This window comes from Bos grunniens, chromosome 7 (assembly GCF_055505025.1).
Source record: "Bos grunniens cultivar Pamir isolate PY7600 chromosome 7, Bosgru_T2T1.0, whole genome shotgun sequence".
NCBI lineage: Eukaryota > Metazoa > Chordata > Mammalia > Artiodactyla > Bovidae > Bos > Bos grunniens.
This window is the reverse complement of record NC_141171.1, coordinates 32,798,051-32,817,307: the sequence shown is the minus strand read 5'-3', so window position 1 is coordinate 32,817,307 and position 19,257 is coordinate 32,798,051. Positions and strand designations below refer to the sequence as shown.

Below are 19,257 nucleotides of genomic sequence, written 5' to 3'. Positions count from 1 at the left end.
TCCACCTAGTATTTTACAACAGGACAATCACATGAAAGTCTTTATCAAGACTATTACGTTTCTTTAAAAACCAGAAACTTTCAAAGATGTGACAACTTATTATTAAACATAAATATTAAAAAAAAAAAAAAAGATACTCAGAGAAAGAAATGCCAAACAATTTATCCAAAGTTCTCAAGTTATTTTCCCTAGATTTACATTATTTAAAAAAAGTCTTAGTTACTCAGTTGTGTCCAGCTCTTTGCAACCCCATGGACTGTAGCCTACTAGGCTCCTCTGTCCATGGAATTTTCCAGGCAAGAATATTGGATTAGATTGCCATTCCCTTCTCTAGGGGATCTTCCTAACCCAGGGATCAAACCCAGGTCTCCTGCATTGCAGGCAAATTCTTTACTGTCTGAGCCACCAGGGAAGCCCTCTTGAACATTTAGCATAACTTTAGTGTTTTTATATAAGTAATAAAAAATCAAACTGAAATTATATATATATATAATCAGAGAAGGCGATGGGACCCCACCCTAGTACTCTTGCCTGGAAAATCCCATGGACAGAGGAGCCTGGTAGGCTGCAGTCCATGGGGTCGCTAAGAGTTGGACATGACTGAGTGACTTCACTTTCACTTTTTACTTTCATGCATTGGAGAAGGCAATGGCAACCCACTCCAGTGTTATACACATATTTACTTGAAAGAGGATTCTGAGCACTCACTACCATGCTGAACTGGCTGTACAGTGATGTATACATTGAATTTCCTGACCTAGAAAACTTCCAAGTTGAACCATCAACCATTCACTGTACTAAATGACTAAATGCAGTAACAGTCAAGCCCAGATGTTGTATTAATTTTCAAAACAGGAAGAACAAATTGACCAAAGCAGAGAGAGTCTACAGAGGTAGTATCAAAATGTAGATAGTGCTGGGGCAGGTGGTAAGACAGAACAGGTGAAAAAGGCTAGAGCAGTTGAACTTGACCAGTGCTTGAAAGCTCTCAAATCCAAACTGATCCATAGAGCATAGTGTACTATAATTGGGAATATAATTGGGTCAGTCCCCATTCCACTCTCACCTCCACCACTAGATGTTTGCTGCCAATATTCTACTGTTCTTTGGCATGAAGTATTGCATTTTTTTAATGTTTTCATAGTATTTTCATTCATTTTTTAATTGTGTTACAGAGTTAAGACTTTTTTCCAATAATATCTCATATAACACATATTCTCTGAAAAATTTTTTGACACATTTGACAGTGTCTGCCTACACAACTTGACTGCAAATAATAAAGCAATGTGACACCTTCTTTGTTTCAATATCTGTGGATACTTCTCCACTATCGTCAAGTATAGATGTTGCTTTGTGGAAGGGTAAAGCCAGCCTTGCCCTGGTCCTGGTGCTGCTAGAGAAGACTTGAGAGTCCCTTGGACTGCAAGGAGATCAAACCAGTCAATCCTAAAGAAATCAACCCTGAATTTTCATTGGAAGGACTGATGCTAAAACTGAAGCTACAGTACTCTTTGGCCACCTGATGCAAAAAGCCAAGTCGTTGGAAAAGACCCTGATGCTGGGAAAGATTAAAGGCAAAAGGAGAAGGGGATGGCAGAGGATGAGATGGTTAGAGAGAGACAGCATCACCAACTCAATGGACATGAATTTGAGCAAACTCTGGGAGACAATGGAGGACAGAGGAACCTGGAGTTCTACTGCCACGGGGTTGCAGAGTCAGTTATGACTTAGTGACTGAACAACAAAGCCAGTTTTAAAATATTTACCACTTGAAAATGACTCATTTTTTTCTATTAAAATACTTGAAGGATTTTGTTTTATTCTTTACAATTAAAAAAAAATGTAGTGAGGTTATACATTTCTGGAAGTTGTCCTATATTATGTTTTTTCCTGAAAATATATAAATACCCTATTCATTTGTAATTTCAGTTTTTCCTTTATCCTAGGAATATTTTACTGTATCCTATCTTGAATAATTCTGGTTCATTTGTTCATCTCATTATTGTGTTATATCAGTTGGTCTTTTTTTTTAATCTATTGTCTTCTAATTATATACTTATCTCTTGCTTTACACTTAAATCATTATGCCAGTTTTTCAATTTGAAACTTTATTTGGCTTTTCTGGTTATGATTTATTTATCCTGTTTGACCTTTTAGAGACATTTTATTTTCTCCTGCTCTTAATTCTCCATTTTTATTCCTTTTCATTGACTCATCAGCTTGTCTTAAGAGTTCTTATTTTACTGAATCTAGTTGCTTAAATTCTATAGTATGAAAGATTCTCATGTAGTTGTTCTTCTGTTCCTTGGACTATGTTAAATTTCAAACAAAGTTTCTTTATTCATTCTGCTTTGTTTTACTCATATATCTACCTTTTTTTCCCTATTGTTCTTGTTTAATTTGAGATTTATATTTGTACCTTAGTATATTTTGCTATAAGTGAATTTACTCTAGCAGTCTGTTTCTCCCTTGGTTTCTTGGTAGCTAAAGAACTCCCTCTTCCTCATCTACTTTGGAAAGAAAAGTCAACCTCTTAATCTCTGGAACCTCTGAATATGTTATCTTAAGTATCAAAATGTGGAAAGAGCTTTTGCAGATGGGATTAAGTTAAGAATTTTTAAATGAGAAGATTATCATGAATTACATTTTGGGGTTGATATAATAACAAGGGTCCTTCCTTATGAGAGGGGAGTGGGAGAGTAATAGAGCGGAGATGTTAACAGTGGATGCAGAATGTAGAGTTATATATTTTGAAGTTGAAGGAAGGAGACAATAGCTAAGGAATGCAGGCCACCTCTAAAGCCTGGAAAGTGGAAAGGGAACAGATTCTTCCCTAAAGCCTCCAGATAAAATGAATCCTGCTAACATCCTGATTTTAAGCTATAAAACTCATTTTGGACTACTGATCTCCAAAATTTTAAGATAATTTGTATTTTAAGCCACAGAATTGTGATAGTTTGCTACAACAGCAATAAGAAACTAATACAGTAAGGAATCTTTAGAACAAGTCTTTCTCTTAAATCTAGACCTAATCTGACCTATTTTACTTGGGGGACAGATTATTTTTTCTATTTTTCCTTTTTTAAAAATGACTGACTCTTGAGTTAATAATTCTCCTTAGTCACTAGCCTGTTTAAGATTACTTGTAATTATTTTGCTGAATTATACTTTCTTTTTATCTGTGATCAACAGTTCCTTCTTGATGCCCCACTCTACAGGCATATATCTTAATGGGCTTGATTTCTATTCTTGAAATTCTGAAGATAGAAGTAAGAAAGTATATACCTACCATGTTTTGCTTATCCATTCTTAAGTTGGAGACTAAACTAAAATTTCAACTCCCTACTAGTTGAATCCTGTGATTATTACCCTTGTAAAGATTCCTATGTGGAATGAGATTACAGTATCATGGGTTATAGCTTATTTGATTTTATAAGATGTTGACTATTTATTTTCCAACACAAGTACACAGGTCAGTACCTTATTTTAGGTCATAAAGTTTGCTTTTTCACCAAGTACTTAACAATCATTTGTATAGTTTGATTTATATTTTTTATCAATTTTATGTATGTAAAAAAGTATCTAACCTTTGTTTTTCCTTTTTCTGATAGTTAACAAAACTAGGAATTTCTTGGTAAATGTGCCTACCATACAGTGGTAATGAGAAGGCTGAGCCCATGGTAAGTGAGAAAACTCTCAGGGGTATGGTTTACTGGGGGTAAAGAACACAGAAGGGAGGCTTGATCCTGGGCTGATTCTATTGTAACTGCTGAACTTGGAAGTAAACATTTATTGTCTCTAGGAGAAGAGGCATGTTCAGAGGTGAATGTTCAGAGGAGGTAGAATGGAGCTCACTGTAGAGTTCAAATCCTGTACAGAGCCCAGCTATTTCCAGAAGACATAGACTGAGGCCTGGAACAAGAAGCCTAGAACATGAGACCTTCAGGCTTCACAAGGACATGATTCATGGGGAGGGCCAGTGGGGTGTGAAGACTGGGGCTTCCTCTTTCTCCATACCTCTGGGAAAGTGACAAAGAAAAGAGTGGCATGAAACAGTAGCTTTTAAAAATATACGAGAGTATTCTCAATAGTGGAGTAAATTTATTAATGTTAGAATTGTGTGGAATTATGAGATATTCTCACATCTAGACCTACATTGCAACATATACCTCACATATAATTTATATTTGACGTAAGTTCAGTAGTACACTAATACAATATGTAATAGTAGACATATCTGTGAGACAGGCATGGTTCTAAGCCTAGTGCTCTCAGATACGGCCTTATCCTCAGCTCTGGGAAAATTCAGTAATGTGGTTATCACCCTGGAAACATAAAATATTTTCTTCATTTAATTCATGTCATCTATCCTCTAGCTTTGATATCAGGTGCAAGAAATAAAAATTCAAGTTAATGGTAGAGTTTTTGTTGGATAAAAGGAATCACCCTAGTCAATGGGCTGCCATAGTCTTACCATATAGTGAATACTAGCTGAGGCCTGGAGTGTAAGGATGTAACTCATAGGTCATAGAATCCTGCTGAGATCCTAGTGACTTATGACTTACATCATAATGCCTCTGAAGTAATGGTTAGGACAGTGATTTGGCGAGGAGACAGACTTTCAAATGAGTTGTTCTTGAATGTACTAATTTGATTCTTTGTCATTATCAGCTGACTCTGGCTGCAGAATTTCAGGAAGAAAGTTACCTGATTTGAATCACTCTCCAAAGAGTTGAACCATGAAAGAGAAACAAAAAAGAAAACGTGGAAATAATATACTCCTCTAGGCTTGCAAAGATGTCAAGAGGTATGTGTTAAGCCTATTTACTGAGCATAGGGAACTGCGTTCTGAAGAAAGAAGGGAAACATTTCCTATTTGTGGTGAGGGAGGAAGGGAAAAAGGGAGAGGAAGATGCATGTAAGCTGGTCTTTCTGGGACTCCAGGTGGTCTGAGACTAAAGAGAAATGTTAGATGATCAGGTCTTTGTCTCTGCTGCTTTGGACTTGAGCTACCTATACCATATCACTCTTGAGTTACTGTCACATATGTAGTGGTTGATTAGTATAATTTTTTTTCAAAAATATTTTTCCTTTTATTTGACTTCTACCTAAGACTGAGGGTTAAATAAGTCATGTTCTTATACATTTTCCAATAGTACTTTCTCTTGTTAATGAAGAAGAAAGTGTGACTGATAAAGTAGAGGGGAAAATTGGGGAAAATATTTAAACATTAAATCTGGTTATGCAGGATTGAGAGAATAAAGTCATATAGAATTTACTCAGGAATAAAGACAAATTGTTTTCTCAGATTATGAAAATGTAATATGGGGAAATTGTGAAATGTAAGGAAAGAAAAATTCTTTTTCTTAAAAGAATTCTTTTAAGGAAAAAAAAAAAAAAATCCACACAACACATGCAAAACACCATTAAAGCAAATGGTTGACTTGAAGAGCAAGTTGGACTCTTTCTTTTAAAAAAAGGGAGGGGAAGAGAAATTGAAATAGTTCTGGTTACTAAGGAGGTTCACAGTAGACAGGTAACTGCTATGAGAAGTAATCATTGCTCAACGAGAGGAGAAAGACAAATTGGAGCCTACCCTAAAGCTTTGAGCGATAGCTCATACCCATGAAAGGAATTTAATATTTCCAAGGGCATGTTACATAATGAGGAAGCTGTGAAAGCAGTAACAGTTTAAAACAGACAAATGGACATTTCTCTAAAGAAGACATACAAATGATCAATAAACACATGAAAAAGTGTTCAACATCATTCATTATTAGAGAAATGCAAGTCAAATCTGCAATGAGATATCACCTCACACAGGTCAGAATGGCCAACATCAAAAAAATCTAGTAACAATAAATGCTGGAGAGGGTGTGGAGAAAAGGAAACTCTCTTGTACAGTTGGTGGGAGTGTAAATTGATACAGGCACTCTGGAGAACTGAAAACACTAAGAATAAAGCTACCATATGACCCAGCAATCTTACTACTGGGCATATACCCTGAGAAAATCACAATTCAAAAATACACATGTACCTCCAGTGTTTATTGCAGTAATATTTACAGTAGCTAGGACATGGAAGCAACCTAGGTGTCCATTGACAGGTGACTGGATAAAGAAATTGTGGTATATGTATATTTATGTGTGTGCATTTAGTATTACTTAGCCATAGAAAGGAATGAACGTGAGTTGGTTCTAGTGAGGTATATGAACCTAGAGCCTGTTATACAGAGTGAAGTAAGTCAAAGAGAAAAACAAATATCATATATTAATGTATATATATATATATATATAGTATCTAGAAAACAGTACTGATGAACCTGTTTGCAGGGCAGCAGTAGAGATGTCAACAGAGGACATACTTGTGGGTGCAGAGGGGGAAGGTAGAGGGTGGGACGAATTGAGAGAGCAGCATTGAAACATATATATTACCATATGTAAAATAGATACTAGTGAGAAGATGCTGTATAACACAGGGAGCTCAAACCTGTGCTCTGTGACAACATAGAGGGCTAGAATGTGGTGGAAAGTGGGAAGGAGGTTCAAGGGGGAGAGGACATATGTATACTTATAGCTGATTTACATTGTCATATAGCAGAACCCAACACAACATTGTAAATCAGTCATTTTCCAAATAAAAATGAATAAAACAGGCAAAACGTAGTGTTATCCTCAAGATCTAGTCTTGGGATGAGGTCATCTAGTTCAGGTCCACATCACATCCATCACATCCAGGGCTCGCACAGTCATCCATATACAGACCCATCTGCACTAGCTATCCTCATCATTCATTTCCTTATAATATTCCACATGCACCCAAAGTCTCTGTGCTCTATTTTTATCCTGGTAGGTACAAAGAGTGATAATTTTTCTGACTTCTAAAATTCTAGACTAATTATCTTTATTTTTTTTAAATCATATAAATAAAAGTGTACAATTTATACTTTGTGACTGGTTTCACTCATTTCTGTATTTGTGAACTTCTTGTTGCCTGGGATTTTAGTTTCTTTATTCTTGATGTATATCTTCCATTGAAGCATTTAGGTGCTTTTCATTCTAGGGCTACTATAAACACTGATGTGAATATTATATTGTATTATATTATATATATTTTGCCCTTATAGCATATTTCTGGTTGGCAAATACTTGAGAGTTAAACTGCTAAGCAATATTGCATTGGAACCTGGAATGTTAGGTCCATGAATCAAGGTAAACTGGAAGTGGTCAAACAGGAGATAGAAAGAGTGAACGTCGACATTTTAGGAATCAGTGAGCTAAAATGGACTGGAATGGATGAATTTAACTCAGATGACCATTATATCTACTACTGTGGGCAGGAATCCCTTAGAAGAAACAGAGTAGCCATCACGGTCAACAAGAGTCAGAAATGCAGTACTAGGATGCAATCTCAAGAACGACAGAATGATCTCTGTTCATTTTGAAGGCAAACTATTCAATATCACAATAATCCAAGTCTATGCCCTGACCAGTAATGCTGAAGAAGCAAAGTTGAATGGTTCTATGAAGACCTACAAGACCTTCTAGAACTAACACCCAAAAAAAGATGTCCTTTTCATTATAGGGGACCGCAATGCAAAAGTAGGAAGTCAAGAAACACCTGGAGTAACAGGCAATTTGGCCTTGGAGCAGAGAATGAAGCACAGCAAAGACTAACAGAGTTTTGCCAAGAGAACACACTGGTCATAGCAAACACCCTCTTCCAACAACACCAGAGAAGACTCTACACATGGACATCACCAGATGGCCAACACCGAAATCAGATTGATTATATTCTTTGCAGCCACAGATGGAAAAGCTCTATACAGACAGCGAAAACAAGTCCAGGAGCTGACTGTGGCTCAGATCATGAACTCCTTAAGCCAAACTCAGACTTAAATTGAAGAAAGTAGGGAAAACCACTAGACCATTAAGGTATACCTAAATCAAACCCCTTACAATTACACAGTGGAAGTGAGAAATAGATTTAAAGGATTAGATCTGATAGAATACCTGATGAACTATGGATGGACGTTCATGACATTGCATAGGAAACAGGGATCAAAACCATCCCCAAGAAAAAGAAATGCAAAAAGGAATAATGGCTGTCTGAGGAGGACTTACAGATAGCTGTGAAAAGAAGAGAAGCAAGAAGCAAAGGAGAAAAAGAAAGATATACCCATTTGAATGCAGAGTTCCAAAGAATAGCAAGGAGAGATAAGAAAGCCTTCCTCAGTGATCAATTCAAAGAAATAGAGCAAAACAACAGAATGGGAAAGACTAGAGATCTCTTCAAGAAAATTAGAGATACCAAGGGAACATTTCATGAAACGATGGGCACAATAAAGGACAGAAATGGTATGGACCTAATAGAAGCAGAAGATATTAAGAAGTGGCAAGAATACACAGAACTGTACAAAAAAGATCTTCACAACCCAGATAATCTCGATGGTGTGATTACTCACCTAGAGCCAGACACCCTGGAATGTGAAGTCAAATGGGCCTTAGGAAGCATCACTATGAACAAAGTGAATGCAGGTGATGGAATTCCAGTTGAGCTATTTCCAATCCTAAAAGATGATGCTGTGAAAGTGCTACACTCAATAAGCCAGCAAATTTGGTAACTCAGTGGTGGCCACAGGACTAGAAAAGGTCAGTGTTCATTCTAGTCCCAAAGAAAGGCAATGCCAAATAATTCTCAAACTACCACACAATTGCACTCATCTCGCACGCTAGTAAAGTAATGCTCAAAATTCCCCAAGTCAGGCTTCAGCAATATGTGAGCCATGAACTTCCAGATGTTCAAGCTGGTTTTAAAAAAGACAGAGGAACCAGAGATCAAATTGCCAACATCTGCTGGATCATTGAGAAAGCAAGAGAGTTCCAGAAAAACATCTACTTCTGCTTTATTGACTATGCCAAATACTTTGACTCTGTAGATCACAATAAACTGTGGAAAATTCTGAAAGTGATAGAATACCAGACCACCTGACCTGCCTCTTGAGAAATCTGTATGCAGGTCAGGAAGCAACAGTTAGAACTGGACATGGAAAAACAGAGTGGTTCCAAATAAAAAAATGAATACATCAAGGCTGTATACTGACACCCTACTTTTTAACTTACCTGCAGAGTACATCATGAGAAACGCTGAGCTAAATGAAGCACAAGCTGGAATCAAGATTACCAGGAGAAATACCAATAACCTCAGATATGCAGATGACACCACCCTTATGGCAGAAAGTGAAGAAGAACTAAAGAGCATCTTGATGAAAGTGAAAGAGGAGACTGAAAAAGTTGACTTAAAACTCAATATTCAGAAAACTAAGCTCATGGCATCCAGTCCCATCACTTCATGGCAAATAGATGGGGAAACAATAGAAACAGTGACAGACTTTCTTTTTTGGGTCTCCAAAATCACTGCAGGTGGTGACTGCAGCCATAAAGATGCTTGCTCCTTGGAAGGAAAATTATGACCAACTTAGCATATTAAAAAGCAGAGACATTACTTTACCAACAAGTTATGTCTAGTCAAGGCTATGGTTTTTCCAGTGGTCATGTATGGATGTGAGAGTTGGACTATAAAGAAAGCTGAGTGCCAAAGAATTTATGCTTTTGAACTGTGGTGTTGGAGAAGACTTTTGAGAGTCCCTTGGACTGCAAGGAGATCCAACCAGTCCATCCTAAAGTAAATCAGTCCTGAATATTCATCGGAAGGACTGATGTTAAAGCTGAAACTTCAATACTTTGGCCACCTGATGTGAAGAGCTGACTCGTTTGAAAAAGACCCTGATGCTGGGAAAGATTGAAGGCAGGAGGAGAAGGGGATGACAAAGGATGAGATGGTTGCATTGCATCACTGACTCAGTGAACATGAATTTGAATAAACTCTGGGAGTTGGTTGATGGATAGGGAGGCCTGGTGTGCTGCAGTCCATGGCGTCATAAAGAGTCAGACACAAAACTGAGCTACTGAACTGAAATGAAGCCACCAGTCTTCTCAGGTCATACTAGTGGTAAAGAATCTGCCTGCCAGTGCAAGAGACTAAGAGATGCAAGTTCCCTCCCTGAATCAGTACGATCCCCTAGAGGAGCTCCTGGCAACCCACTTCAGTATTCTTGCCTGAAGAATCGCATGGACATAGGAGCCTGCGGGCTACACTCCATAGGATCACAAAGAGTCTGACATGCCTAAGGTGACTTAGCACACACGCACGTTAACCAATGGCACTAAGGTTGGTTAATGTTGAAACAGTGACAAAATAATTGAGTATAGTTAATTTTAAAAAACTTGCCTACTGTTTCGTTTGAGATTGTACATCTCTATGAGATAGAGTCCATAGGTAAATATAGAGGGAGATAAATGATACCAGAAATGTTAACCAAGGTTAATGAATATGTGGTGTTTTGCTGTCAGGAGCCAGATGGAAGCACAGATTACTGAAATATGGCAATTCTCCACCCATGTTAAAGATTCAATGCAAATAATTATCTCCATGGAGTTGGTGGGGAAAGTAGATTAGGGAGAAGAATGTATAAGAACAGAATGGAACTAATATTCTTATGACTTTTATTCCCTGTTCTAGAAATCTCAAAATTACATGAATATGATCTACCATCAGTGTACTCTCTGGAGTCCAATGCCCTGAACCATGAAGGAAGAGACATGTCCTCTGAATCAGAATACTTGTCCTGTGACTCCTCTTTTTATACTCCCTTCTTTGCTGGTAAGGATAAAGGAAGAATGTTAGAGTCTAGGCAGATCAGAGCAATGGGTGTTTGAGCATATCTATAGGAATGCAGCTCAACATTTCTACATAGCCCCTGGGGGAATGATGTACTTGAGATCCAGTCATAGTCCTTTCTTTCTCTCTTATTTGGGAGTCTAGGTCTCTGTATTCCATCATAGGAATTCATCAAAAATACTTTTCACTTTTTTGGGAGGTAGGTGAGGAACCCTGTGCATGTCTTTAGGGGGAAAATGTCATTTATCAAGGCACAATGTCCACAATTGTTATATAATTAGTTAAACCTCAGAGTGAAGAATTAATATAATACTAAATTGTTGCTTATAATACACTAGTACTATCCGACAGTAGAAAATGTAAGAGTTCTGGATTGTCAGTCCACCATATTGAAGAGTCCTATAGATAATGACTTGCTGAAAATGAGTTCACACTATAAAACTATAAAATATAACTCTAAGGTAGATTCTAATATGAACAGCAAGTTTTAACCATAAAGATAATTTAATTGAACAATGTTGTAAGAATAGTAACTAACAATGTTCAAAATTATTAAAACTGTAAGAATACAAAACCCAATCAAGAAAAAAAAAAACATTACAAAGTAGCCAAATAGTAGTTTTAGAAATTTAAAAAATGTTGTTCTAAAACTTATAAAATATGTATATGAGTGAAACAGCAAATTAGACATGGATGAAAACTGATGAACAGGATGAGAGAGCTGAAGGATTACCTACAATATAAGTCAGAGAAATAGATGGAGTTATAAAGGAAGGATTCAGACAAAAGAGGGTAAAAAGTGAAAATATGATGTATTGAGGTTTCTGAATAAAATTTTATAAGTAAAACAAAGAGAATAAGACAGATAATCAAAGGGATGATGGCTAAGCACTTTTCAGAACTGATGAAAGACCTAAATCCTTGGGAATCAAACGTTATTAGAAAGCTCATTACAGAATAGGAAAAAGGAAAATCCATGTCTTGGTACACTGTACCACAAATTCAGAATCCCAGTAGCAAAGACCTTAACAAAACTAGAGAGGAATACAGAATAATTACACAGGAATGATGATATTGTCAGACTTTAAGCTTCTTATAGTAATTCAGATGATAGAAATAAAAACCTAATGTCAACAGTGTAAAATAGTGTGTTTAAGAAACAGTCACTCTTCAACCAAAAAGGGGTGAAATTAAGACTTTTTAAAGTCAAAAGCTATGAAAAATAAAGTATTATTCAAAGGATCATATGATACCTTCTAAAGTTCCTGTCTGTTCCCAGTTCCTTAATCCCTTCAGATAATTCCACAACCTAGGGGCTCACATGATCTCCCTCACATGTATCCTTCATATGGTCAGTGTGTAACACTTTGATGGTCTCGGCAGGATTCACAAAATTACTCATACCTACACACTCTCTCATATAAATCAAACAGATAGATAACTACTTGATCTTTAACAGTACATGACACATAGATCATTCATGATACAGGAGAGACGTACTGCCTTTGTTGTTCAGTCACTCAGTTGTGTCTGACTCTCTGAGACCCCATGGACTGCAGCATGCCAGGCTTCCCTGTCCTTTACTATCTCCCGGAGTTTGCTCAAGCTCATGTCCATTAAGTCAGTAATGCCACCCAACCATCTCATCCTCTGTTGTCCCCTTCTCCTCCTGCCTTCAGTCTTTCCCAGAATCAGGGTCTTGTCCAATGAGTCGGGTCTTCACATCACATGGGCAAAGTATTAGAGCTTCAGCCTCAGCATCAGTCCCTTTTCCTTGCAGTCCAGGGGACTCTCAAGAGTCCTCTCCAACACTGCCATTCAAAAGCATTAATTCTTCAGTGCTCAGCTTTCTTTATGGTTCAACTTTCACGTCCATACATGACTACTAGAAAAACTATAGTTTTGACTAGATGGACCTTTGTCAGCAAAGTAATGTCTCTGTTTTTTAATATACTGTCTAGGTTTGTCATAGCTTTTATTTCAAGGGTCAAGTGTCTTTTAATTTCATGGCTGCGATCACCATCTGTTGCAGTGTGACCAATACATCATACTCATGCTACTTTCACATACAATGACCATCTCATCCCCACATTCACTATGCAAAATTGTTGAAAAAGATAAACTGTGCTCAATAGGACATACAAGGCAATTCTAAAAATTATAGCATACACACCATATTTTCCCATTCCCACACTAACATGACCCACCAGACACCCTCAGTGACCTAAGAGACAAAGTAGATTTATTTGAGAAATAAAAATTCTGTTGTAATCTTAATTAAAACTTTTAAACAGAGGGAGTGATTTAATGTGTTGTTATTTTATCTGGAACAAGAAGTTACCTATTTGCTGAAGTTTGTATATTTAAAGGTATAGTCCTTTCCATTGGAAACTTAGATTAAGAGAAAGTAAGAAAAGTGACTGGGTATATTTTTGATATGTTTAGATCATTGATAGATAGAGGTGATTTAAGAAATACAAAATTTATTTGGGGAAATTCCAAGAACCTAGAATTCATCTGTAAATTGATGAGGTTTCAAGATGGGCTATGATTATGGTGAGTATAAATGAAAAGCTGAGTCAGAGCCCTGTCGGCAGAGGTCACATCACTGGCCAAGTGATGACCTGTTATTTGATGACCAAGTTAATTCCTGAGAAGGGAGCTGTAGCCAATGTTGGGAGTTAAAAGTCCAGACTCAATCCTGAATATCCTGCTGCAGTCTCCTACTCAACCTTAGGACCCAGCAGTTCCCCCAAAGTTCTGGCAACTCAGGTCTCTGAGTAAGGTTCTACAAGAACAAATAAGTGAAAGATAGAGCTGGGGAGTAGAAATAGACATCAGTAGATTATTTTCTGTGAATTCTAACTCTTTCAGGAAGCAATAAGATTTTTATATGATCATCCATAGCTGACAATCTGATGTGCTTTACTTATGTACATACACTGAATTTATTCTTCTGATAAATAGAGTAGGAATAACAACACGTACCTGACAACATCCAAGAAATGGAGCCTCTCATAAAGTGAAGGAAATAGTATAGGCCACTCATAGGCAATCAGCCATATGATTCCAGCAAATATATTTGCATACCTGGATTTTAGAACTTTGGAAAAAAACTAGACCATAAATTTCATGATGATAAGTGTCATGTGTGTTATTGTACATATCATGAGCTCAGAAGAAGAAACTGCTGTCTGGAGTTTGACCGTGGCCACAGACAGACAGCAGAGGATTCAGACTGAGATGACATCTCCTGTGCCTCTTCTGTAGACAGACTTATTCATAGTGGTATAGGTGTGGGAAAGAGGAGGTGCTGAGAAGGAATCAGGGCAGTGGGTCAGCACTGATGGTCTAGAATTGGAACTGAGCTCCTTTGCTCAACCGTGGCCATGAAAAGTGAAAGTGAAAGCCACTCAGTCATGTCTGACTCTTTGCAACCCTATGGATTGTACAGTCGATGGAATTCCCAGGCCAGAATACTGGAGTAGGTAGCCTTTCCCTTCTCCAGGGGAATCTTCCCAACCCAGGGATCCAACCTAGGTCTCCCACATCGCAGGCAGATTCTTTACCAACTGATCCAGCAGAGAAGCCAATCATGGCCATTGTTAACCCATTTTCCCAATGGGTGCTTAAGGTCTCTGTTTCTGATCAGTGGGAAGAAATGTACCACATAGGTGTCCCTTGTCTTCTTTGAAAGAGATTCTTAAAGGATATGAATGGAAAGGTTACAAACTGAAGAGAAATGTACGAATGCATTTTTAGGAGTCTAGGGCAAGTCTATGAAGTTGTTCATAGTCTATGAAGTCTTCATTTGAACATCTCCAACACCATGGCCCAGAGAAGGCAATGGCACCCCACTCCAGTACTCTTGTCCGGAAAATCCCATGGCAGAGGAGCCTGGTAGGCTTCAGTCCATGGGGTCACTAAGAGTTGGACACGACTGAATGACTTCACTTTCAATTTTCACTTTCATGCATTGGAAAAGGAAGTGGCAACCCACTCCAGCGTTCTTGCCTGGAGAATCCCAGGGACGGGGAAGCCTGGTGGGCAGCTATCTATGGGGTCACACAGAGTTGGACACGACTCAAGCAACTTAACAGCAACAGCAACACCATGGTCAATTCCTACGGAACTCTGAAACAAAAATGACATTGTTGACAGAAAGTAAAAAAGCACAACAACTGATAGCATATGAGTTGTTTTCCTGGGGCCTTCGTGAGAACTATAGATCAGGAGACAGATAACTCTGAGGGAGAGGTGGAGGATGGTCATTATGTATGTGCTTTTGGTGAAGAGGATACATAAATGTCAAACACACATCTTGGTAAAAAGTTTCTTCCTGTCATAAGAGGGTTGCTACTAGTCGTGAGGAGCGCATATCTCTATGAATGATTTTAGTGCTTTTCTAGGTATAAGAAGATGCAAGACACTGGGTTTGTAAAATTTTGTTATTAAAATAACTTTGTGAGGACCTGCAGCACAGAGTGTCTCTTTTCTGATCTCCACTGTGAACTCCTTTTAGGATACGTTAAAGGTCAGCAACTGCAGTGGCTAATGGCCTAATCCTTGTAGGGTTAAATAGCGAGAGACATTCTTTAATTTACAATATCTATATGTATCTGTCTCTCTTTCCATATATATATATGTATGTGTGTGTATCTCTGTATATGTATATCAATATACATTTCAATGTAAATATAGAGATATATTCAGAATAATTAAAAACATGTATCCTGTATCCCCAATAGAATAATTTCTGATGAGGAAAATTGACTTAATAATATCCAAATTTTCATGACTATATACTGTATTTCAGGCATGGGCCTAAGTTTTTGATGTTCTATATACATCTCTAGAAATATCATATACAAGATACACAACATCCCTGACACACACCACTCACACCATTTTGATAGTTGTTTATTTACATTTTGGAGTAAGTGGAGTTTCACACAGGATGCTGCTAAGTCACTTCAGTCGTGTCCAACTCTGTGCGACCCCATAGATGGCAGCCCACTAGGCTCCCCCGTCCCTGGGATTCTCCAGGCAAGAACACTGGAGTAGGTTGCCGTTTCCTTCTCCAAAGCATGAAAGTGAAAAGTGAAAGTGAAGTCGCTCAGTGGTATCCGACCCTCAGTGACCCCATGGACTGCAGCCTTCCAGGCTCCTCTGTCCATGGGATTTTCCAGGCAAGAGTACTAGAGTGGGGTGCCATTGCCTTCTCCGAGGATAGTCACCCCAATATCTATGAAAGCAAGACTCATTTGTGGTAGAAATGTTTAACATGTAATATCCATTCAAAGGACACAGATCCCAGAAAATGTCACTTCTCATTTTTTTTAATTTTAATTCAATCTCATAGAATCCTGGAAGACTCAGGAGGATCCTCCTCAGCCGGAATCATTTGTGATGGTCCCAGCCTGCAGTCAGATAATAGGAGAAACTTCCTCTGCCTCCACAGGATATTTCTCTTGTGTCTCCTCTGAACACGAGCTTGTCTTTTCTGATGAGGATGGTAAGGAAGCTGCAAAGGTGGACTCTGAGCTTAGAAAGGGGGTGCGGTTGAATTGCTTAGCCTAATCCCTATTTACTTTACTTCCTCTTTGAAAACAAGAAAAGTCAGGGCTGAGGGACTAGAACTGAAGTCTGTGCCAAGGGAAAAATAAGGGAGTGTGCCTTCAAGAATAAGACATAGTTTCTCAGCACTGATTTTCATCATATGAACCCTGGGATAGGGTTCATATGAGTGAGTGAGGTAGGGGGCAGTGCTGATATGCACATGGGAACTTAATCAGAACCTTCCCCCCTTAGATCAGCACAAACTCATGTCCTCATACCCACTCAAACAGCATGCACACAGTCCTTCATACAAAGTATGGCCCTGTTTCTCCTTTCTCTTTTGCTCTCAGATACACACAACTTCATTCCTCCGTCTGTCTTTCCCATTCTCTAATAGCATTACACAGCTATACATTTATACCTCATTCTTTCACCCAGTCATTTTCAGATTCATCTTTACACGCTGATCCCATAAATAATTCACATCCCTTTACACATGTGACCTCTTTTAACTCACTATATGCTAGGTCAAACTCAAGAAAATTCATCTGCCCTGAAGGGAATACACTTTCATACGCAGTCTTGCTAATCTAATCACCACTTCACCCACAAAACCTTCAGTCCTTCCTAGAAAGACAGATTCTGAGAAGTCACATACACTTCCTCAAAGTCTTATCATCTCACAATAAGAACATGTACCACTCTTGAACTTGTTTATGCATACTGAAACACCACATACCACACATAGACACCCATTGACCATCCCCTTTCACCATTAGAAATGCCTTGTATGCCCCAGAACATACATACATCATACCCTCATTCCCAGATATTTATAGCATACATGAAGTCCAAATATAAAATGCCACACACAGCATTCTGAAATATCCCATATTATGCACTTTCACTCCACATACCCAGATAGAAGTATTTTCACGGCCATCTCAACTTTTTTTTTTTTTTTGGCTTTATTTTTTTTAATATAAATTTATTTATTTTAATTGGGGATTAATTACTTTACAATACTGTATTGGTTTTGCCATACATCAACATGAATCCGCCACAGGTATACACATGTTCTCCATCCTGAACCCCCCTCCCTCCTTCCTCCCTGTACCATCCCTCTGGGTCGTCACGGTGCACCAACTTCTATAGACTTCACATACTTGATCCTAGTTTTCTTATGTTTGAAATTTTCTTTCCTAGGAGTCCAACAATCATGTCAAGATGTTACTTGTCTTGGATCCACTGAGATGCCTCCAGTCCTGGATTTGGAGCTAGGAGAGACTTCTTCCCCTTGCCCACAAGTCTCTTCTCCATTTAATTTGGTTCATAATAATAAGCCGTCGTCATCAGTACATACGAAAAAGAAAAGAGTCATGAAAATTTACTACATGCACGTTCAAACGAAAAAGGGTGTGGCTTCCTTACAGGATACAGAGGAAGGACTGGAGTCCCCCACAAAGAAGATACAGATGGACGAAATGACCTCTCCTGAAAAAATCCATACAACATTCACCCCCTCTCAAGTGACTACAATGGAGCTCCTGGCTGACAGTGAATCCAGTTTGGATACCCAAGCCAAAGATGAAAGGGAGAGGGCTGAAAGCCCACCAGAACCTCGAGCTTTGGAGGAATGTTCCAGGGCCAAGACACCTGAATGGCTGGCAGCCCTGGACAGTGGCTTCCAGTGCATGAGCTGCTACCGGATCTTCCCCAGCTTAGAGGACCTTCAGAAGCACGTGGAACATGGGATCAGTGAGGGCTTTAGCTGCTATGCTTTCCATCTTGCCTTGGCTTGGCTAAAGCGAAAGCGGAACAGAAAAGGGAAAAACAGGAGGAGGAGGAAGAAGATCAAGACGGCCACATCTGGTTGCCACAAAGAAAAACATTTTGGCATGAAGACATACTCATGCAAAGACACTGATTCTCACCCCTAAAAAGAGAGGGAATGAAAGAGGCCAGCCTCTATTGAGGAGGCTTCATCTCTAAGCAGCCATCGTACCTACCTTTGTTTATACATATTTGTCAGCACACCACCCAAAGAGCAGAGAACCCATTCTAATATTATCCACTGCTCTCCTGAGGAGAGTGGAGAGGAAGGCAGATATCACCATACAGAAGAGCAAGATGTCCTTAAGCAAACTAAAGAAAAATGAACAACAGTATATCATCTCCACCACTACAAGTGAGAAAAGGACAAAACTGAAACTGCTATGGACTAATCACAGAAGGGGTGAGAACTGGAGGGGTAAGAGATCATGTCAAGAATATTTAGGAGGCAGGATTCTGAGAAAAGGTGGCATCCACCAGCGATGCCTCCCAAAGTCCCATAATCACTGTAATGAATAATTTCCTTCAGAATAATAATATTCTTGGAAGTGGAATATTTTTTTGTTTAGTTATTCAGTAATATATGACTCTTTACAACCTCATGGACTGAAGCATGCCAGGCTTCCCTGTCTTTCAGTATCTCCTGGATAGTCTGGGACACTAAACTCATGTCCCTTGAGTCAATGATGCCATCCAACCATCTCACACTCTGTCACCCCCATCTCCTCCTGCCCTCAATCTTTCCCAACATCAATTTCTTTTCCAGTGGGTTGGCTATTCACATCAGGTGGCCAAGTACTGGGGAGCTTCAGCTTCAGCATCAGTCCTTCCAATGAATATTCAGGGTTGATTTCCTTTAGGATTGACTGATTTGATTTCCTGGCTGTCTTTGCTTGTGGAATATTGTGGAATATTTGGTTGATGACAAATCGGTGAGAATGTCTCCTGTCCACTCCCCTGGAAGGGATAGGACAAAATACCCAACTAGCAATTCTGCTACTCACTGGAAAAGACCCTGATGCTGGGAAAGATTGTGGGCAAGAGGAGAAGGGGGCCACAGAGGATGAGATGGTTGGATGGCATCACCGACTCAATATAAGTCTGAGCAAACTCCAGGAGACAGTG

At 38.7% G+C, this 19,257-nt stretch overlaps 1 protein-coding gene across 2 annotated transcripts in view; it reads left to right on the top strand.

Annotated features, from left to right (window-relative positions):
- The first annotated feature begins 4,558 nt into the window (after positions 1–4,558).
- The window catches only part of LOC147369014 (protein FAM170A-like), a 52,942-nt gene continuing 38,243 nt past the window's right edge, over positions 4,559–19,257 (top strand). The window contains exons 1-4 of one of the 2 annotated variants that reach the window (XM_086410715.1): positions 4,559–4,807; positions 10,582–10,722; positions 16,103–16,255; positions 17,506–18,535. In XM_086410715.1, the coding sequence (XP_086266841.1) occupies positions 4,798–4,807; positions 10,582–10,722; positions 16,103–16,255; positions 17,506–18,239 (1,038 nt within the window). In that variant the 5' untranslated portion in view covers positions 4,559–4,797 and the 3' untranslated portion in view covers positions 18,240–18,535. Of the gene's footprint in view, positions 4,808–10,581; positions 10,723–16,102; positions 16,256–17,505; positions 18,551–19,257 lie in introns of both variants that reach the window. The other variant, XM_086410716.1, reaches the window with a different exon arrangement.